The sequence below is a fragment of the Haematobia irritans genome, chromosome 1 (genome assembly GCF_050003625.1).
Source record: "Haematobia irritans isolate KBUSLIRL chromosome 1, ASM5000362v1, whole genome shotgun sequence".
Lineage (NCBI taxonomy): Eukaryota > Metazoa > Arthropoda > Insecta > Diptera > Muscidae > Haematobia > Haematobia irritans.
In genome coordinates, this window is record NC_134397.1 from 112,126,089 (window position 1) to 112,149,916 (window position 23,828).

General features: G+C 33.9%; 3 protein-coding genes across 3 annotated transcripts; all 3 read left to right on the forward strand.

Annotated features, from left to right (window-relative positions):
• The first annotated feature begins 6,165 nt into the window (after positions 1-6,165).
• On the forward strand, positions 6,166-7,059 carry LOC142231067 (uncharacterized). The gene has a single exon (XM_075301690.1). It carries the CDS (start codon positions 6,166-6,168, stop codon positions 7,057-7,059), a length of 894 nt encoding a protein of 297 aa, XP_075157805.1.
• On the forward strand, positions 7,059-8,243 carry LOC142231073 (uncharacterized). Its single transcript, XM_075301694.1, has one exon. It carries the CDS (start codon positions 7,059-7,061, stop codon positions 8,241-8,243), a length of 1,185 nt encoding a protein of 394 aa, XP_075157809.1.
• Positions 8,244-9,222: 979 nt separating this feature from the next.
• LOC142231077 (uncharacterized) lies at positions 9,223-10,110 on the forward strand. Its single transcript, XM_075301697.1, has one exon. The coding sequence runs from the start codon at positions 9,223-9,225 to the stop codon at positions 10,108-10,110; it is 888 nt and encodes a 295-aa protein (XP_075157812.1).
• The last annotated feature ends 13,718 nt before the right edge of the window (positions 10,111-23,828 follow it).

Consider the following 23,828-nt stretch of genomic DNA (forward strand, 5'->3'; position numbering starts at 1 on the left):
CGGTTCGAAATGTGTTTATCGACAAATTTTGTTCAGCGATGAGGCTCATTTCTGGTTGAATGGCTACGTAAATAAGCAAAATTGCCGCATTTGGAGTGAAGAGCAACCAGAAAGCCTTTCAAGAACTGCCCATGCATCCGAAAAATGCACTGTTTGGTGTGGTTTGTACGCTGGTGGAATCATTGGACCGTATTTTTTCAAAAGATGCTGTTGGACGCAACGTTACGGTGAATGGCGATCGCTATCGTTCGATGCTAACAAACTTTTTGTTGCCAAAAATGGAAGAACTGAAACTTGGTTGACATGTGGTTTCAACAAGATGGCGCTACATGCCACACAGCTCGCGATTCTATGGCCATTTGAGGGAAAACTTCGGAGAACAATTCATCTCAAGAAATGGACCGGTAAGTTGGCCACCAAGATCATGCGATTTGACGCCTTTAGACTATTTTTTGTGGGGCTACGTCAAGTCTAAAGTCTACAGAAATAAGCCAGCAACTATTCCAGCTTTGGAAGACAACATTTCCGAAGAAATTCGGGCTATTCGGCCGAAATGCTCGAAAAAGTTGCCCAAAATTGGACTTTCCGAATGGACCACCTAAGACGCAGCCGCGGTCAACATTTAAAGTAAATGTCATGGACCAATCTACGTTTCAAATAAAGAACCGATGAGATTTTGCAAATTTTATGCGTTTTTTTTTAAAAAAAAAGTTATCAAGCTCTTAACAAATCACCCTTTATATATATATATATTATATATATATATATATATATATATATATATATATATATATATATATATATATATATATATATATATATATATATATATATATATATATATATATATATATATATATATATATATATATATATATATATATATATATATATATATATATATATATATATATATATATATATATATATATATATATATATTATATATATGTATATATATATATATATATATATATATATATATATATATATATATATATATATATATATATATATATATATATATATATATATATATATATATATATATATATTTATATATATATATATATATATATATATTTGATGTTATCCGAATGGTATGGAAAATGTTAACTAAATTAGTTTTCTAAATGCAACATGTTATAAGCAAGTTAATACTTTTCTGCTGTTTTTAGAAAATATCACATGTTGAAGGAAAAACCGATATTTATTGGGAATGGTAATCCATTATTTGAATAACTTTGATAATATGACTGTTTTCTTTTAGCAGTGGGTGCAACATTTTTATGGGCTATCCAGAACATCGTTGCACTGGTGTTCTATCCAGGAAAATCTCATCAGTGCAAGCAAAGATAATTGAGAAGAAGATACAGTCTTGTTATAGCAAAACTGAAGCACCAGAGGACTCTGCCAACAAAATATCATAAAGTTTGCGTCGACGTGTCTCTCAAATGTACTGCCGTTTGCGTCGAAAAATATCAAAACATTTGTGTTTTTCATAAATTTTTGAATAAAAACCCATGTTGGCGAACCGGCCTATTTTCTTACGGGGCAACACTATTCAATGAGTGTACAACAGGGATGGAAAATACAATTTTTACGATAGTACTAAAAAGGTATTTTTTTGAGCGAAAAAGTACTTTTCACTAAATTTCAACAAAAATTCCATTGGAAGATTATTGTCAAGAGCTCCCTTGGACTGAATTTTAAATATAAATAAAAGTTTGTTTGTCACTCCTCAATTTTAAATATTTTTGTAGTTTTATATCCGCTAACAAAGACTACTGTAGTATTGTAATCACGGTTGCCAGAGTTAATAGAATTCTACTGTTTGGTAGATTAGTAGAAATCATGTTACTTCGTAAATTATATAAATAAAAAAAATTCTATTGAAATAAAAATTTGACGAAATTTTCTATAGAAATAAAATTTTGACAAAATTGTACATAGAAATAAAATTTTAACAAAATATTCTATGGAAATAAGATTTTGACAATTTTTTCTATAGAAATAAACTATTGACAAATTTTTCTATAGAAATAAAACTTTGACAAAATTTTCCATAGAAATAAAATTTTAACAAAATATTCTATGGAAATAAAATTTTGACAATTTTTTCTATAGAATAAAATTTTCATCAGAAATAAAATTTTGACTAAATTTTCTATAGATATAAAATTTTTACCAAATTTTCCATAAAAATCAAATTTTTACCAAATTTCCTATACAAATAAAATTTTGACCAAATTTTCTATAAAAATAAAATTTTGACAAAATTTTCTATAGAAATAAAATTTTGACAAAATATTCTTTAGAAATAAAATTTTGATCAAATTTTCGTCAGAAATAAAATTTTGAAAACATTTTTTATAAAAATAAAATTTGACAAAATTTTTTATAGAAATAAAATTTTGATAAAATTTTCTATACAAATAAAAGTTTTCTGAAAAAATAAATTTTTGCAATATAATATTTTTTGGTAGTTTTTGGTACACTGAAAAAACAGTGAACCCACCAGGAAAGAAAATTTTAGTTAGTTTTAGAAAAAATATATTAATTTTAGAAAATTTTAACTAAACTGTAATAGACACGCGGATGTCACGCCGATTTCACAAAACTAAGTAAATTATTTTCGATAAATTCAAGAAAATTTATTAGACATAATTCATTTTTTTCACTTAAAGAAAATTTCGAAGTTTGAAGGAAAAAATTGGAGTTAAAAATTGCAAAAATGTCTTTAGTACCATACGAAGTTCATGATGGGCTAATTACTGGTAAATTTTACAAATTTTAAGAAATTCAGAACTATTTTGTGGGAGACCCGAATTTAGTTAATCTTTATACTTCCTTTGCGTATAATTTTTTCCTCTATTTTAGTTTTATTAACTAACGTACGCAAAAAATTATTAACGTCAGGGAAACTTTATTAAAACGTAATAATTCCATGAACTAAAATAGAGTTAAATCAGCTTTAGTGAAATATAGGGTTCAATTTTTTTTGAGTGTAAGATTTGCTCCAAATGTTGGTAGATTTTTTTTTGTCTCAAGTTTCGACCGTGACTGTAATGGTTCGCATTATTTTAGTACGCGATCGATGACTTCTTATCTAGAAAGTGTTCGTGTGGAAGCGTAATATAGAATCACATGCTTTTTCAACTAAAACAATCTTTAAATTCAATAAAATCGTGTTTTTGACTATGGCTTTTACAAAATCGAGATTTTGTTTCCGCATGAACTTGTCTGTTTTGCCAAATTTGTAAAAGACTATTAGCAAATTTTATTAAAGACCTTCTCAAAATATTAAAATATTTTGTCAAAACTATTGTACCATAAATCTGATATCGGCTAAAAAATGTCTAACAAAAGGTACTAAATCATTTGCGGGGGTATTACGGTACTGACTAGGATGAAAAAGTATTGAAAAAAGTACTATAGTACTGCATTTTCCATCCCCGGTGTACAATGATACCAAATTTAATGACACAAACATGGCAGCTGGTGAATTTGAAACTCAGTCGTTAAACGGGTCGCGTGGAGTCAACACCAAAGAAAACATCTCAATTTTATACGGTCGAAATTATCAGACATTTTGTATTTTGCTGAGTTTAATAAATTGAATTATTTCTTTGAATGAATACTAAATAACTCAATAAACATTAAAAATCTGAACTCATTTGATTTTATATTTGCTAAGAAAGGGAAATTTACAAAGGTTTGTACGTGTCTCGACAAATTTTAGTTTGCCTTTGCTATAAGTCGCCACAAAAGTTTTTCTTTGTTCCCTCTGCGCGCTCGTTAATTGAATATCATTAACGCGTCTTAAAGTTGAAAAATGTTCGGTACACGATCGCGAACGAATAGTGCTGCTTCAGATAAAGTGGTTGGGAATTCCTCTGACAGTGATAGTTTAGACACCACAATAGTTGCCGTGGATACTGAAACTACTGCCACCCACTCTGTCAGTGAGCCGAAAAACCCACTGTCTGCCACGACATCCACTCTGCCGCCAAGTACTGATGCATCTGGAGAGCAGCAAACTTCTAGCCGTGGTCAGAAGAAAATAGAAAAACCAGTAAATACACCAATACCGAGAGAACCATTTGCCTCCGATGAGATTTTATATTCATTAATCTCAACAATGAATTCATTGAAGTCTTCAATAGATGAACTGAAAAGGGACACGAGTCATAACAATGCCGCCATAGCCACACGCTCACAAAAAATCGCTTCTGTAACATATACTCCCAAACATATTTTGCTTCAAGCATATACATTTTTGGGTATTGCCCAAACATTTATATGTTTGATCTCTTCCAATATATAATATGTTTGAAAGCATATTGGTCTAAACAATATATGTTTGGGTAGTATAAGTTCCAAACATTTTGTATTTTTGCATCCAAATTCAATAATGTTGTCTTCCAAAACAACAATATGTTATTATATGAACATATAATATGTTTGGAAGCATTTTGCACCCAAAATTATTATATGCTTAAAAAAAATTCTCAAAATTTTATTTATTTATTTATATATTTACAATCATAATGAATTATGAAAATAAACAGGTAATATAGGTGCTAACACCATAGGTTTTCGACCTGAATGCTCAAAATTTTGTTTCTGCCTAATTGTATATTCCCTCACATCTTTCTCACTTCCACGAGATTTTTTAGTTCTTAGCACCTTTTTCTGTAATACAAACATTGTAGAAGAAATTATTCAATTGTATGATTTTTTTATTTTAATTTTACCTTTTGCCGGACGGGGATTCGAACAGCGGACCACACAGTTTGTAAGGATCAAAGAAGTAGCTGATCAATTGCCAAGGAAAAATAAAATGTTAATTTTGTAATAACAAGCAACAACCACCAACTTAATTCAATATCGCTCCCTGTTAAATAGCGCTCCAAGCTACTAAACACATATATGTTTATAGGCTATTTCTAAATTAATATATGTTTGCATCCAAGCATATTATATTTACAAACATTTTATGTCCCAAACATAATATGTTCTAACATATTAACATATATGTCCCAAACATGTTATGCTAGTTTATGAACATTATATGCTTGCACTCAAAAATATTGTGTTTAAAAATTTGTGTTCCAAACATATAATGTTTATAGCCAAACATATGAAAAACAGTCGTTTTCATCCGTGCAGGGGCCAAATCACCGCATTCGTCATCGAGTTCTGTTTCGTATCGAGAAACATTTCGATCGCTGTAAAATTTTGGATCACCGCATTCGATCGTAATTTATTTTGTCTACTACTTTTTTTTACATTGCTGTAAACATATGGTAATAAGAAATTGGAAGCAAAATATGATTTCAAAATAACTTTTTGTGATCAAAATATGTATATGTGTAAAAATTATTATGAATCCATGTGTTTTTGTTTTCCTCGTCTTCGGATTCAGAGGATGAGTACAAAGTGGTATTATTAAGGAAAAATATTCGAGACAAAATCAGTCATTTAGCATTGTCTGAAGTGCATTGCCTATAAGAGATTCTGTTTTGAAGTGAGTGCTTTTAACTAATTGTGTTTTTAACATCCATAGATATAAAAGACGCTTTCGTCTGTCAAAAGAAGCTTTTAAATATTTTCTTGAAAAAATGAGTTTTCTTTTGAAGCGGCTACTGTATTTTGCCAAAATATATAAATAATACTTCCATTTTCACCAACTACTTGTTTCTTTTTGTTGTTTCTTTCTTTCTGTTCAAAAATCACTACATACTTCGTTTTCGATAGCATGCTTCCTATCGTGTTCAACTTCGAGTAGAAACAATTCGATAACGACTGCGATGATCCGCGTAAACTACATTACGACGACGAAGTACTCGATTTCGACTGCGGTGATTTGGCCCCAGTATTCGGTCTCAGTTCGTGGAAAAGCCGACGCCGTCGTCACCAATAGATTTTCAAACTCGGGTAATCACCCAACCATACATTGCCGATGACTTACGACATCAGATGCCAAAAATCGAAACAACATCGTCATCGATAACAAGAAATTTGCCGCCGCCATAAATTCATACTACGACCTCTGTCAATCACACAACAACGTTGGTAACGCCACAATCAACATACGTTTTGTCGCCGTCACAGAATACTTTATCGGCTAGTTCGATAACCGAGCAGTGATCGCAGATCCCAATGCCTTTAGGCTTGCCGCCTTCAAGCTATGTACCTCCTTCGTACTCAGCGCCAAATGTAAACAATACAATGATAGCAGACGAAGGTATAATTGGAGAAACCCGTTCAAGAAATAGTGAATTTATAACCAGACTATATAATTTGCCGCACTTCGATGGTAAGCCAGAAGATTGGCCTTTATTCCTGGCTACGTATGACGATACGACATTAGAGTTTGGATATTCTAATCGTCAAAATTTAATTCGATTACAGAAGGCTTTACACGGACCAGCAAAGGACTCCGTGTTGTCGATGTTAATTTATCCGGAGAATGTGAATCAAGTGATGGAAGAATTGCGTTTCAATTTTGGTCGTCCAGAAATGCTTGTCAAGTCGCAGCTAGAAAAGATACGAGCCTTTCCTGCCATTACAGAAAGTCGACCAGAGAGTATTTTAGGTTTGGCCAGCTGTGCCCGCAATGTTGTTGCATTTTTTAAATCAGCCAAATGTGAACATCACCTGGTTAATCCAACATTGTTGGAAAATTTAATATTGAAGTTACCACTGTCAAAGCAATACGAATGGGCAAAACATTCGGTGTCTATTGTGCCTTTTCCGACGGTAGAAGATTTTGCGAAATGGATTGGTGAGCTTGCTCGTATTTGTAGCTTGTTGCCACAACGAAATACAAATGCAACCACCGATCGACAACAACAACAACAAACCGCAACACGTCGTGTTCTCTACAGCCAAGATAAAAACATTATACAAAAAGAATGCAGCCGTTGTAAACAAGGCCATGATTTACAAGATTGCTGCCAATTTAAAGATCTTGCAACAAATATGAAATGGAATCACGTCAAAGAGTTACGTTTATGTTTTGGTTGTCTTCGCAAAGGGCACAATTTGACCTAATGCCGGAAAAGAACGTCGTGTACACGAATGGTTGTCAAAAGTTCCACCACCCCCTACTGCATCAAGAGGTAGTCAATGCTGTAGATGGTGAGCGGGAACAACCGACGGGTAACGACAGAGTACTACAGTGCCATCAGAATTACAATACAAATCAATTATTCAAAATTTTGCCTGTCAGACTTTATGGTCCCAATGGGTTCGCCGACGTCTTCGCTTTAATAGATGAAGGGTCTTCCGTATCACTTATAAAATATGAAGTCGCCAACTCATTGGGCCTAAGGGGAAGAAGCTCGCCAATTACTTTACAATGGTATGACAATATACGCAAGACAGAAAACTCAATTAAGGTAAGCGTCGAAATTTCTTCTATTAATATTAATGACCGGAAATATATGTTACAAAATGTGCATACGGTTGAGGAGTTGAGTCTCCCTATGCAAAGTTTCGATATATTGGAATACGATTATTTGCGAGGATTGCCGATTGCAAATTATACGAATCAGAAACCTTCAATGCTCATTGGTTTGGAGCACAGCTTCCTAGGAGTATCTAAACGACACGTTGAGGCGGGTCCGAATTTGCCAGTGGCTTCTGAGACAAGAATTGGTTGGGTTGTGTATGGACCCACATTGAATTCCTACAACAATGTCGCCAGAGTTTTTCACATAAGTTATAATAGCGCTATGGACGAAATGAGACAGATGATGGAAAATTATTTCTCAATTGAAAACTTTGGAGTGAGAGCTAGTGATATTGTTTTAGAATCCGACGAGAATAGACGGGCCAAGGAAATTTTACAAAATTCGACGAAAATGTTGGATGGTCATTATGAGACGGGCCTATTATGGAAGAATGATGCAGTAGAACTGCCTAATAGTTTTGAGATGGCCAACCAACGTTTATGCAAAATAGAGAATCGTATGTTCAAAGATCCCGCTTATGCTTCCAACTACAAACGTGAAATGAATAAATATATCGAAAAGGGTTACGCAAAATTGTTGGAGCCGTCGGATCTAGTGGATGATTGCAATAAGATATGGTATTTACCTCATTTTGGGGTGACTAGTCCCCACAAGCCGGATAAGTTACGTATTGTATTTGACGCCGCCGCTGTTGTATCAAATGTTTCTTTGAACTCAGTGCTACTGAAGGGTCCCGAATCGCTACAGTCTATTTTATGTTAAAAATTACAATGCCTTGCGATTCAAGTCACCATTGCCGAGAGGTACTCATGTCGTAATAAATAATATGTATGTAGATGATTTGGTGATAAGTTTCGACAGTAAGGAAGAGGCTGCGCAAATTACAAAGGAAGCCATCAAGATAAATGCATCCGCAGGTTTCAATCTCAGAAACTTTTCATCAAATTGTACTGAATTGGAAATTCGTTTGAACGAGGGCACTACTAGTGAGCTAAAGGCTATCAACATGGAAAGGCAAATTACAACTGACAAGATCCTGGGACTTTATTGGAATAAGTCAGCAGATAGTTTTGAGTTCCACGTCAAATTCCACAAGGTAAGCAGTGATGTGTTAAATAGCAGAAGACCACCAACGAAAAGGGAGGCCTTAGGAATAATTATGGCGATATTTGATCCCTTTGGTTTTTTGGCAAATTTTACAATATTTGCGAAATTATTAATGCAACGAGCTTGGAAGTTATGTGTTCAATGGGATGATCCATTGCCTCCAGATCTTGTAGAAGCATGGAAAAAATGGTGGCGGTGTTTTGACAAGGTACAACAATTATCAGTTCCTCGTTGTTATTCGCCTTATTTGCCGTCAGCTGATGATATACAATTACATATATTTGCCGATGCAAGCTCCGTTGCTTATGCTGCTGTTGCCTATCTCCGTGTAAAACGTGGAGAGAACATTGATGTTTCATTTGTCGTCGCCAAATACCCGATGTATGGTCATTCCCCCGAAGGGAATGACCATACCGCGCCTGGAGCTTCAAGCTGCCGTTTTGGGTTGTCGATTGAAATCTTCCATACAAGATAGCCATACATTCAAAATAAACCGTACCATGTTTTGGAGTGATTCCAAAACAGTGATACTTTGGATACATTCGAAAGAGAGTATAAACAATTCGTCGCACACAGAATATCGGAAATTTTGTCAACATCTGTTCCCGAACAATGGAGATGGCTGTCTACAGACATGAATATTGCCGACGAGGCTACAAGGCCGAAATTGGATTTTGTTGAAGATTCTACGCCCAGGTGGTTGAAGGGCCCAACTTTTTTGGAAAAGGATGAGAAATATTGGCCTGCGTTCCCAATAGTATCTGACGTCAATACCAATCATGAAGAGGAAAAAGTGAAAACATGTCTTTTGGTAAATACAATGAATCACAATATATTAAATTTCGTACGATTCTCAAGTTATTTCAAAATGAAGAGATATGCTGCCTGGGTTTTGAGATTTATTAGAGTGTATGTTGGAAAATCTTCAATATCCTCAAGAGAACTGACGCCGACAGAAATTGAGGCTGGTGAGAAAGTGATATGTCGTCTTGTACAAATGGAGACATTTTGTGAAGAAAGGAAGTCCCTTTTGAGTGAAAAACCAATATCAAAATCAAGCGACATATTTCAGTTGACGCCATATCTCGATGATGAAAATATTATTAGAGTTAATGGTCGGATCGATAACGCCTACTACTTGCCAGATTCTGCGAGACGTCCAATTATATTGCCAAGCGGGCATCACATCACAAAACTTATCACCTCATATTACCATCAATGGAGACATCATCAGAATGACCATATTGTTATGAACGAGATAAGACAAAAATTTTGGATTCCACATATTCGGAGAGTTTTAAGGTCTGTCAAAAAATCATGTCCTACATGCATCCGTGATTCAGCCAAACCTTTACCACCTTTAATGGGACAATTGAAAATCGACCGCTTGATGCCATATATTCGACCCTTTAGTTATATTGGTCTGGACTATTGTGGTCCGTTTTATGTCACAATTGGACGAAGTCGAGTCAAGATTTGGATTGCATATTTACATGCCTCACAACTAGGGCCCTGCATTTAGAAATAGCAACTGATTTATCCACAGATGCATTTTTAATTTGTCTTCGAAACTTCATGAATCATAGAGGCGTTCCTGTGAGAATCCGGAGCGATAATGGGACCAATTTTATTGGAGCCCAGAAAGAAATATCTCCTAAAAATCGGTTTCTTGGCTTTGATGAAATACAGAGAAACTTATCAAGGGATAATATAGAGTGGATTTTCAACTGCCCCTCTAATCCTCATGCAGGTGGTTGCTGGGAGAGATTAGTGAGATGTGTAAAGCAACTATTATACAAAATATTTAAAGAAGAAGCACCAAGACTCGAAACCTTTCGAAGCGCCGTAATTGAGGCAGAATGTATAATAAATAATAGGCCTTTGACAGATTTGCCTATAGATCCGGATTCGGATGAACCCTTGACACCTAACCATTTTTTGATGGGTTCGTTAAGTTCTACACAGACTCCAGGTCCTTTAGAAGAAAAAATATGCCTTCGAAAGCAATGGCGAATTTCCCAAAATTTAAAGGACAGAATATGGAAACGATGGGTAGTCGAATATTCACCAAGACTCGAAACCTTTCGAAGCGCCGTAATTGAGGCAGAATGTATAATAAATAATAGGCCTTTGACAGATTTGCCTATAGATCCGGATTCGGATGAACCCTTGACACCTAACCATTTTTTGATGGGTTCGTTAAGTTCTACACAGACTCCAGGTCCTTTAGAAGAAAAAATATGCCTTCGAAAGCAATGGCGAATTTCCCAAAATTTAAAGGACAGAATATGGAAACGATGGGTAGTCGAATATTCACCAAGACTCGAAACCTTTCGAAGCGCCGTAATTGAGGCAGAATGTATAATAAATAATAGGCCTTTGACAGATTTGCCTATAGATCCGGATTCGGATGAACCCTTGACACCTAACCATTTTTTGATGGTTTCGTTAAGTTCTACACAGACTCCAGGTCCTTTAGAAGAAAAAATATGCCTTCGAAAGCAATGGCGAATTTCCCAAAATTTAAAGGACAGAATATGGAAACGATGGGTAGTCGAATATTTACCACAGCTACTAAGACGACCAAAATGGCGAGAAGAACAACCTCCACTAGAACAAGGAAATTTGGTCATTGTATTAGACCACAACCAGCCGCGGTTTTCAGAGGACAGGATGGCCAAGTGAGATCTGCCGAGGTCAAGACATCCCAGGGTGTGATTCGTAGACCTGCTGTTAGACTTGCCCTATTGAAGTTTGTCGAATCCTCTTCATAGAAAGGATTCACTGCGGGGGGAGATGTTGGCGAACCGGCCTATTTTCTTACGGGGCAACACTATTCAATGAGTGTACAATGATACCAAATTTAATGACACAAACATGGCAGCTGGTGAATTTGAATCTCAGTCGTTAAACGGGTCGCGTGGAGTCAACACCAAAGAAAACATCACAATTTTATACGGTCGGAATTATCAGACATTTTGTATTTTGCTGAGTTTAATAAATTGAATTATTTCTTTGAATGAATACTAAATAACTCAATAAACATTAAAAAACAGAACTCATTTGATTTTATATTTGCTAAGAAAGGGAAATTTACAAAGGTTTGTACGTGTCTCGACAAATTTTAGTTTGCCTTTGTTATAAGTCGCCACAACCCACAAAAGTAATACCAAAACGTTTGTAGAAAATTAAAACGTATGTGTATTTTAAAGCAAATATTCGCTTTGGTTTTATGTGAATATTGCCGTTTTAAATTTATTCCTGGGCAGAGCTGCTTTGGAAAAAATTGACAAATAAATCAATATTTTTCTCATAGCCCTCTACACCTTGACATTTGTTTTCCCTTTATAAGAGCACAATGCTTAATCCTGTTATACTCAATTATCTTTGGTGCAAGTGGCGTCGGTGTTGCCAGATTGCATTTTGATAAAGTGACGCTTTTTAGATTCACTATAGCAATTTATTGTGACTAATTTATCGAATAATATTAAATTCAAAGTGGTACAGCCTCATAAATAATCGCAGCAGTAAATATATATTACTATTTGGACATTTCCTACATTAAACATTTAAGATTTCCCTTGTTTTCTGTGATTGTTTTAAACAGCTGATGACAGTGTTGCATTTTTTGGAGATGTCCTGGATAAACGAGTACGCTGTTTTTAGTCCGTGACTGCTTAGGGTATCGAGTGCTAAAAGAAAACAGCCCTATTGTTGATATTGGAATGTCTCTACGAAATCTCCTGTACTCTTAAGAAATTTCCGGTACCCATAAGAAATGTACGAGGGCAGTTCGGAAACTTCTTAGCCTAGCACAAAAAGCGCGGTATAAACAGAAAAAAGTTAAGTGTTTTGGAAATTTCCATCTCTGTTTTGAACACATGTTAAATTTTGTTTCGATCTGGCAACTCCTTCATATAAAAACAGGTGTTCAAAAAAGACGCATCCGCAATTTGTTTACAATGGAAAAATTAGAAGTGCGTGCTGTCATTAAATATTTACATAAAAAAGTTTATCGGGACAAGATATTCATAATGATATGGTGAAGGTGTTAGGTCAAAGTGCTCCTTCATATGCAACAGTAAACAAGTAAGGAAAGTCTAAAGTCGGGCGGGGCCGACTATATTATACCCTGCACCACTTGGTAGATCTAAATTTTGGATACCATATCATATCCGTTAAATGTGTTGGGGGCTATATATAAAGGTTTGTCCCAAATACATACATTTAAATATCACTCGATCTGGACAGAATTTGACTTCTACAAAATCTATAGACTCAAAATTTAAGTCGGCTAATGGACTAGGGTGGAACACAATGTTAGTAAAAAAAAAAATATGGGAAACATTTAAATCTGAAGCAATTTTAAGGAAACTTCGCAAAAGTTTATTTATGATTTATCGCTCGATATATATGTATTAGAAGTTTAAGAAAATTAGAATCATTTTTACAACTTTTCGACTAAGCATTGGCGATTTTAGTTACAAGGAAAATGTTGGAATTTTGACCATTTTTGTCGAAATCAGAAAAACATATATATGGGAGCTATATCTAAATCTGAACCGATTTCAACCTAATTTGGCACGCATAGCAACAATGCTAATTCTACTCCCTGTGCAAAATGTCAACTAAATCGGAGCAAAAAATTTGCCTCTGTGGTCATATGAGTGTAAATCGGGCGAAAGCTATATATGGGAGCTATATCTAAATCTGAACCGATTTCAACCAAATTTGGCACACATAGCTACAATGCTAATTCTACTCCCTGTGCAAAATTTTAATTAAATTGGAGTAAAAGATTGGTCTCTGTGGTCATATGAGTGTAAATCGGGCGAAAGCTATATATGGGAGCTATATCTAAATCTGAACCGATTTCAACAAAATTTGGCACACATAGCTACAATGCTAGTTCTACTCCCTGTGCAAAATTTCAACTAAATCGGAGTAAAAAATTGGCCTCTGTGGTCATTTGAGTGTAAATCGGGCGAAAGCTATATATGGGAGCTATATCTAAATCTGAACCGATTTCCACCAAATTTGACACGCATAGCTATAATGCTAATTCTACTCCCTGTGCAAAATTTCAACTAAATCGGAGCAATAAATTGGCCTCTGTGGGCAAATGAGTGTAAATCGGGCGAAAGCTATATATGGGATCTAAATCTGAACCGATTTGGATGATATTTTGCAAGTTTTTCGAGACTCATAAAATATTCGGATGTACGGAATTTGAGGAAGATCGGTTGATACACACGCCAATTATGACCAGATCGGTAAAAAATATATATGGCAGCTATATCTAAATCTGAACCGATTTTTTACAAAATCAATAGGGATCGTCTTTGAGCCGAAACAGGACCCTATACCAAATTTTAGGACAATCGGACTAAAACTGTGAGCTGTACTTTGCACACAAAAATACATCAACAGACAGACAGACGGACATCGCTAAATCGACTCAGAATTTAATTCTAAGACGATCGGTATACTAAACGATGGGTCTCAGACTTTTCCTTCTTGGCGTTACATACAAATGCACAAACTTATTATACCCTGTACCACAGTAGCGGTGAAGGGTATAAACATTGGGTTGCTGAATTTAAACGTGGTCGTACAAGCATTGAAGATGAACCACGTAGTGGATGTCCAAAAACAGCAACAACAAAAGAAATTGTAGCCAAAGGTATTAAATGATCGACGAATAAAAGTGCGTGAAATTGCTAATATCATGGGCATCTCACATGATCGAGTCCATTTAATTTTGCATGAAGAACTACAGATGAAAAAGCTTTCTGCAAGATGTGTGCCGCATTTGTTAACAGTCGATCAAAAATGCATAAGAATGAACATTTCTCAAGCTTGTTTGGATCGTTTTAAGCGAAATAAAATGGATTTTAAGCGTCGTTTCATAACTGTTAATGAGACATGGATCCCCCACTATACTCCAGAGACAAAAGAATAATCCAAACAATGGACTGAAGCTGGAGGAAGTGCCCCCAAAGAAGGCAAAAACAATTCAATCGGCTGGTAAGGTTATGGCAAGGGTTTTTTTGGGACTTCAAAGGTATTTTATTGATTGACTATCTGCAAAAGGGTAAAACAATAAATTCAGAGTACTATTGCAACCTTTTGGATGAACTAAATGAACAAACTCGAGAAAAAACGTTCTGGCTTACAATCAGCGTTGCCAATTTAGCTTTTTTCCCGCTAGATTTGGCTTTTTTTGAAGACGTTTAGCGGGAAAAAATGCATTTAGCTTTTAGCTTTTTTCTGGCTTTTTTTCATGACCCTTTTAGCTATTTTTGGCTTTTTTTATTTTCAACATGTTTCTATTGAAATATGGATAAATCGGCGTTTTTATCTAAGCCTTGCTGCAAGTATAAGGGTTTCCACATATTTCAAAGCTCAGTTGAAACATTAATAATGAGTCCAGCCATTATGCGGGCATTTTTGTAGCAAATACACCTTGTTGTAAAGTTTTTTCATTATATACATAAAGGTTATCGTAAACTTTAAATCTACTATTACCATACAAATTTGTTAGATAAACTGTCAGTAAATTATTGGGAATATTATCATTTGACTCGTTTATCCTTTTTATGTTATTATAATATTATAATGGCCAGTTTCTCGACCTCCGATTAATTTTAACCGGTGGATAGACCTCCGGTTAGTAAAATTTTTGTATGGGATCAGCTGTTTTATCGACACGATAAATAACAACAAGACAATGAGACACTGGCCCAAAAGTTATTACGATATTACTAAATTAAAATAGTAGATGTGAATAGCTTTGTGCACTGAAAAAATATTGTCGTCTCCTTAAAATACGAACGCGAATTTTGGTTATAATAGCATTTGTGAATTTCTTTTATATAAACTGTTTTCCTTGTCCAAAAGACGATAAAGTCGTTTTGTCCTTATAATTAAGTGATTCAACTTAAAACTGGGTATGTTTTCATGAAAGAAGGAAGAATTAATGAAATAGTCTTTAAATGTGAGGAGTTTTTGCATCTTAACCACAAACCAAAATAGCGTTCAAAAATAGAAGATGTTTTTCAACACTTTATTTTAAAAACGTATATATACAATAATTTCTACTTGAAGTCGAGTCTGAATTTGGAAATTTAAGTTGGCGTTAGCACGTTTTTAAAGCACTTTGATAGCTCATGAAGAAAAGGAAAATGTTTTTACTGGGAAATGTAAACTATTGGTATTTTCTACAATTTAAATAAATGTAATGTATTTCGAATTTTTCACAATTTCAAATCCAAACTAAAATTTTATTTAAAAAAATGACAAATCATTTTTTTACCAAATCCAAAGCATGCTTAGATCATTTAATATTTTAAAATAACAAGTAAATAAAATAGAGGTGTTGGGAAGGTAGCTCCCACAAAACCAAGGACTTCCAGTAAAAAATTTGTGATAGTGATCAAAATGTATCGAATACGCAAACAGAGCTAATATGCCTTAGATATTGTTACAGTCTCACAGAAGTTGAATTAAAATGAAAATAATATGCATTGTAAGTGAAATAAAGCCTTTAAGTTTGTTAAATTTCAATCAAAAATGTGACTTTTGATACAAAAAAATTTAGCTTTTTTTCTAGCTATTTTTTTTTTTAGCATTTTTTAGCCATTTTTTTGGGCAAATCTAGCGGTTTTTGGTGAAACAATTCTGGCAACGCTGCTTACAATACAAAAAAAGTCATCAAGGCAACGCACCAGCGCACAAGTGTTTTAACCAGGGCTGTGGAGTCGGAGTCGGAGTCTGAAGATTTTGCTGGAGTCGGAGTCGGAGTCGTAAAAATTTTGCTCGACTCCGACTCCGGCTAAACCAATTTTTTTAAAACACTTCACATATTTGTAACTAAGCAAGTTTTTACGCAAATTAGTTTCCATTGCGTTATTCATTCGATCAATGTACAGCATGATTGTAAATGAAAATCAACTTCCAATTACGGCTATCTTTTTATGTTTCCCAGAATGTTTGACTAGCAGATGGGCTGGATCGATCCATTTTAATGCCCATATCAATTTATTTGAAATGTTTCGAACAATCGATATTATTTTTATTTTATTTTAAGGCAATATACATATGTGGAATATTGGCAGAAAATTTTTTCAAAGTTGTTTTTATAGAAAATTTTGGTAAAATGTTATTTCTATAAAAAGTTGTGTCAAAATTTTATTTCTATAGCAAATTTTGTCAAAATTTTAATTCTATAAAAATTTTATTCAAAATTTTATTACTATAGAAATATTTTTATACCCTGCTCCACACTGTGGAACAGGGTATTATAAGTTAGTACATATGTTTGCAACACCCAGAAGGAGACGAGATAGATACATGGTGTCTTTGGCAAAAATGCTCAGGGTGGGCTCTTGAGTCGATAAGCGATGTCCGTCTGTCCGTCTGTCCGTGAACACATTTTTGTAATCAAAGTCTAGGTCGCAGTTTTAGTCCAATCGACTTCAAATTTGGTACAAGTATGTGTTTTGGCTCAGAATAGATCCCTATTGATTTTGGAAGAAATCGGTTCAGATTTAGATATAGCTCCCATATATATATTTCGACCGATATGGACTTATATGGCCCCAGAAGCCAGAGTTTTACCCCTATTTGCTTAAAATTTTGCACAAGAAGAACAATTAGTACTATAGTCAAGTGTGCCAAATTTTATTGAAATCGGTTCAGATTTAGATATAGCTCCCATATATAGCTTTCGCCCGATATGGACTAATACGGTCCCAGAAGCCAGAGTTTTACCCCACTTTGGTTGAAATTTTGCACAGGGAGTAGAATTAGCATTTTAGCTATGCGTGCCAAATTTGGTTGAAATCGGTTCAGATTTAGATATAGCTCCCATATATAGCTTTCGCCCGATTTACACTCATATGACCACAGAGGCCAATTTTTTGCTCCGATTTAGTTGAAATTTTGCACAGGGAGTAGAATTAGCATTGTTGCTATGCGAGCCAAATTTGGTTGAAATCTGTTCAGATTTATATATAGCTCCCATATATAGCTTTCGCCCGATTTACACTCATATGACCACAGAGGCCAATTTTTAACTCCGATTTAGTTGAAATTTTGCACAGGGAGTAGAATTAGCATTGTAGCTATGCGTGCCAAAATTGGTTGACATCGGTTCAGATTTAGATATAGCTTCCATATATATGTTTTTCTGATTTCGACAAAAATGGTCAAAATACCAACATTTTCCTTGTTCAATCGCCACTGCTTAGTCGAAAAGTTGTAAAAATGACTCTAATTTTCCTAAACTTCTAATACATATATATCGAGCGATAAATCATAAATAAACTATTGCGAAGTTTCCTTAAAATTTTAGACTTTCCTTACTTGTTAAATGTATGTATTTGGGACAAACCTTTATATATAGCCCCCAACACATTTGACGGATGTGATATGGTATCGAAAATTTAGATCTACAAAGTGGTGCAGGGTATAACATAGTCGGCCCCGCCCGACTTTAGACTTTCCTTACTTGTTTTCTATAGAAAATTTAGTCAAAATTTTATTTCTATAGAAAATTTAGTCAAAATTTTATTTCTATAGAAAATTGAGTCAAAATTTAGTTTCTATAGAATATTTTGCAAAATTTTATTTCTATAGAAAATTTTGCAAAATTTTGTTTGTTACAAAATTTTTTTTTTTTAAATTTTATTTCTATTGATAATTTTATTTCTATAAAAATTTAAGTCAAAATTGTATTTCTATAGAAAATTTTGCCAAAATTTTATAGTAATAGATTTTTTTATTAGAAAATTTGGTCAAAATTTTATTTCTACAGAAAATTTGGTCAACATTTTATTTCTATAGGAAATTTTGTAAAAATTTTATTTCTATAGAAAATTTAGTCAAAATTTTGTTTCTGTAGAATATTTTGCAGAATTTTATTTACTACACAAAAATTTTTCTAAAATTGTATTTTTATTGATAATTTTTTCAAAATTTTATTTCTATAAGAAAAAATTGTCAAATTTTATTTCTATAGCAAATTTTCTCAATTTTTTTTCTTACTGATGCTCACTGATACTCACTGCTATAAAAATGTATTCAAAATTTTATTAATATGGAAATATTTTTTTCTATACAAAATTTAGTGAAAATTTTACTTCTATAGAAAATTTAGTCAAAATGTTGTTTATGTAGAATATTTTGCAAAATTTTATTTCTATAGAAAATTTTGCAAAATTTTGTTTGCTACAAAATTGCTGCTAAGTCGAAAGCTTGTAGAAATATCTAAAATTTTCAAATTTTTCAATGAATGAATCATAAATGCATTTTTGCGAAATTGTCTAAACAATTATAAATATTTCCCAAATATTGCCTGAGTTTTGTAGAAGTCTGATTTGAGATTTTATCAAAATGTAGATCTAAATACAAAGTTGTGCAGAGTATATTATAATCGTCCCGCCCGACTTTAGACTTTCCTTGCATTTTTATTTTTCGTTAAAATTGTGTTACGTCCCATAACGTTAGATTTAAATTTTAAGTACATAGATTTTGTAGAAGTATATACAATTTTGTCTTCAGACTCAAATTCATGCATATGGAAATATAAACCTTTATATAGCTCGCAACAAATTTAAAGGATTTGAAATAGTATCAATAATTTTGGTCCACAAATAAAGGGTGATTTGTTAAGAGCTTGATAACTTTTTTTTTTTTTAAAAACGCATAAAATTTGCAAAATCTCATCGGTTCTTTATTTGAAACGTTAGATTGGTCCATGACATTTACTTTTTGAAGATAATTTCATTTAAATGTTGACCGCGGCTGCGTCTTAGGTGGTCCATTCGGAAAGTCCAATTTTGGGCAACTTTTTCGAGCATTTCGGCCGGAATAGCCCGAATTTCTTCGGAAATGTTGTCTTCCAAAGCTGGAATAGTTGCTGGCTTATTTCTGTAGACTTTAGACTTGACGTAGCCCCACAAAAAATAGTCTAAAGGCGTCAAATCGCATGATCTTGGTGGCCAACTTACCGGTCCATTTCTTGAGATGAATTGTTCTCCGAAGTTTTCCCTCAAAATGGCCATAGAATCGCGAGCTGTGTGGCATGTAGCGCCATCTTGTTGAAACCACATGTCAACCAAGTTCAGTTCTTCCATTTTTGGCAACAAAAAGTTTGTTAGCATCGAACGATAGCGATCGCCATTCACCGTAACGTTGCGTCCAACAGCATCTTTGAAAAAATACGGTCCAATGATTCCACCAGCGTACAAACCACACCAAACAGTGCATTTTTCGGGATGCATGGGCAGTTCTTGAACGGCTTCTGGTTGCTCTTCACTCCAAATGCGGCAATTTTGCTTATTTACGTAGCCATTCAACCAGAAATGAGCCTCATCGCTGAACAAAATTTGTCGATAAAAAAGCGGATTTTCTGCCAACTTTTCTAGGGCCCATTCACTGAAAATTCGACGTTGTGGCAGATCGTTCGTCTATTCATGATGAAATGTCAAAGCATACTGAGCATCTTTCTCTTTGACACCATGTCTGAAATCCCACGTGATCTGTCAAATACTAATGCATGAAAATCCTAACCTCAAAAGAATCACCCTTTACATATACTGTTGGTATATTCTCATATTATGATGGGTATTTATATCATTATTTTATTTTTTAAACATTGCCATAAATTTGAAATATAGAATTCAATTGGCATCTAATGTGAAATTAAGATCTCTTTTAAATAAACACGATACTTTATATCGTCCACTTACGGTACCCCCACAATAGAACTACAAATTAGTGGTATTAAAATGAGATTTAGTTATATTACCCGGAGTCGACTCCGGAGTCGGAGTCGAACTGATGAAAAATGCTGGAGTCGGAGTCGAGCAAAATTGGCTCGACTCCACAGCCCTGGTTTTAACAATGGATAAAATCAACGAATTAAAGTAGAAGTTGCTTGACCACCCTCCTTATTCTCCTGATTTAGCTCCCAGTGACTTTTACTTGTTCCCAAATCTAAAAAAATTCCTTGCTGGCAAGCGTTTTACTTCAAATCAAGATGCAATTACAGTTGTAAACCACTATTTTGAAGACCTTGAGGAAAACTATTTTAATCGAGGTATAGAATTGCTAGAAAAGCGTTGGACTAAGTGTATTGAAGTTTCAGGAGATTATATTGAAAAATATAAATATTTTTGAAAAACTAACTATTCTCTTTCATTGATATGATTGTTTCATTGATAAGAAGTTTCCGAACCGCCCTCGTATTGCTTCGTTTGCGAGCGAAATTTCGTTAAGACGATGCTATCAACAGTCTTCTCCGGTGCCACATATTTATCCATGACATTTTTGCGGAATTTCCATTATTATAGAGAAATAGGGGGTCGGACATCCGCCCCTTGCGAAATTTTCATGAGAAATCCATTATTATTACAACTGGATTAACGGCATGTAAATTAATTGTTATCGAACGTTAACATATTCTTCTCACAAAACTCACTGTGCATCCCTTCCGATTTTCTACATTTGATCCCATAGCCTGGAATGCACTTGTAGCGTACTTATGCGCCCTCCAGATTATAAGTTTTTCCGGACGAATTGTCTGTGTTTGTAAAGAATCTTAAGCGGAAACACTACGACAGAGGTTCGGCTATTTGTTTTGTGTTCGTTAAAGTTTTACCCTTACACTGCACGAACAAATGTGATAACAACATGAAGAAATAAGAAGAAGCATAAACAATGAAGTTAAGATGGACGAAAAGTTATGTGTAAAGCCATTTTTTTAATAAAAAATGAAAAAAAAAAAACAATAACATTTTTAAGCAGAACTAGCGATTTCTCATAAATTTCATTGCAGAAATCTTTTTTGTTATGAAAATAAATTTGGTTTTGCTAATGTTTGGCGAACATTCCCTTACACGTGAAGATTTGTGCCTCCCAGCCAGAAAAAATCAAAGTTGTTTTGATTTTATGCCAACACGTCCCCGCAACACCGAACAAGGCCTTATACTAGCGGATTTGTCTCCGCAACGTGTTGTGTCGCAAGGTTTATCCGAACGTATAAGGTCCCCTTTACATTGTGTCCAATCGATACGAATTGTCGGCGATGACTAAATAATGGGTAAATGTGTTATCGATCCCATAAACATGCAACAGTATCGATTATGCCTTCGGACTTAACGTGGGTACTAAGTTCGAGTTTAGCCAAATTTCTTCTATATGGGCATACCGTGATTTAAGGTTGGTATTAAGATCGCATTTATCCGCCAAATTCACAACTTTCACGATTGGGAAATGTTTCTTTGGTATGTTATATTCCCTATCAAGTTATATTAAAATTAGCATCAAAGACGTATAATTTTATACTTTTTTACTGATTTTGATTTTAGCGGCTAAAGGTAAGTACGATGTTCGCTTTTCGAGTTGAAATTTTCGCGGTTACTTTATGAAAACAGTTCAATATAAAGCAGATAAATTAACTCAATATATGCGCAGTTTCTTCTTCCTATAGATTTCGGCATGACTTGACGGGAATATGTTTTCATTTATAATTTTGATTATTACAGGAAAAGTAATCGCGAAAATAAAGTGATTTTCAACTCGAAACCCGTACATAGTACACACCTTAAACTCGAACTTAGTACTCACCTTTAAGGTGGATATTAAGTTTGAGTTTAGCCACTAAAATCGCCATTTTTCACGATTAATCTATTTTAAGGAATACAAACTTTGTGAAAATTTGCTTTTCCCCATCAAGTTATAATGAAATCTGCAACAAATATGTATAATTTTATGCCTTTTTTTACTGATTTAGTTTTCATATTAGCGGCTAAACTCGAACTTAATACCCACCTTTAATACTACGTTCGCACTAGACACGAAATCCCCGTAATGCTTAGTACTAAGTTCGTTTCTGCGAAAAACGAATATCTTCATCTATCTCCGTAAATAGGGTTTCAAACCCAGGGATGTTAACTTATTTATGCGAAATAATATGTCTGCCTATTTTTTCGTGCGAAAAATCCAGGGTTGTATAAATATGTGTGTGAAACTGTTCAAAACAAAGATTTCGCATTTATTCCGCGCTAACGTTTTTTATATGAAGTATAACAGTTTTTCGTGCGAAAACGTGATCTTAGTACTAGGCTTAAGGCCGGTATGCACCACTAACGAAATTTTCGGTAGCAAAAATTTATTTAAGTCTACAACAAAAAACAGGGCTGTCGCTTTTAAAAATTGTTAATATATGTTCCAAATATTCCTCAAATAAATTGATTATTGCAGACCTTTTAAAACTTTTACGCACACAATGATTGTAATAAATTAAATGTTTGCTGCCAAAATATGCTTTTGACAACCCTGTTATTTTCATTAGAGGTGCGTACCAGCTTACGAAATTGAACGCTACCGAAAATTTCGTTAGCATAAATAGCAATGCATTTCTTATGGGAATGAAATTTTTCGCTAGAGGTGCATACCAGCCTTTAAGCGAGGATTTTGGCCGAAATTCTCCTAGATCTCAGTATATTTGCAATAGGCAAATATCAGCTGGCTCTTAGAGGACTTCAAATCTCTTTCAAAATCCCCTATACTGCTTTGTACAACTCTGGTTTTAGTACTAAAAATGCGCTTTTTACAACCCTGTCCCAATTTTTCTTGTAGATGAATGAGTGTTGGCGTGTACACCAGGGCTGCCATTACAATTTCACGAAAAATCGTCAATTTTTTCGATAAAAATCGTCATAATCGGCATGTGCATTTTAAAAGTCGGCAATATAAATAATATTAAAATTAAACATATTTTTTGAGTAAACACAAAACAAAAGTATTTATTTCACGGAGTTTCAAAGTATTTATTTCACATACAAAACAGAAAATTAATGTACACAACTATGCATTTCAATAAAATAAAATATAAAGAAATCAGTTTTGTATGCAAATAACATTAACATAAAATCATTTTCTAGTTAAACTAAAATATTTCGTAATTTTGGGAAAAGAATCTATTTTTCAAAAATGTTGTTATTAGTTCAGTAACATTTTTATTTAAAAATTAAATATTTTGAAACTCAAGAAAACGTCGCGTGTTTTCAAAAACAGGTGATTATTAATGGTGTTTCCGATTGATTTAATATGTGGTTATTTGTTTATACTTTACTAGAATTTTAGCATAATTAGTAAAAGTTTCTGTTGCACATTCTGAGTAAACCATTATCAATTTCGGTATTAAAACAACTTGAGTTATTTCAATCATTT

Bases quoted from the DNA above. Each gene is read 5' to 3' on its own strand.
- LOC142231067 (XM_075301690.1), top strand. From the start codon at position 6,166: ATGCCTTTAGGCTTGCCGCCTTCAAGCTATGTACCTCCTTCGTACTCA.
- LOC142231073 (XM_075301694.1), top strand. From the start codon at position 7,059: ATGCCGGAAAAGAACGTCGTGTACACGAATGGTTGTCAAAAGTTCCAC.
- LOC142231077 (XM_075301697.1), top strand. From the start codon at position 9,223: ATGAATATTGCCGACGAGGCTACAAGGCCGAAATTGGATTTTGTTGAA.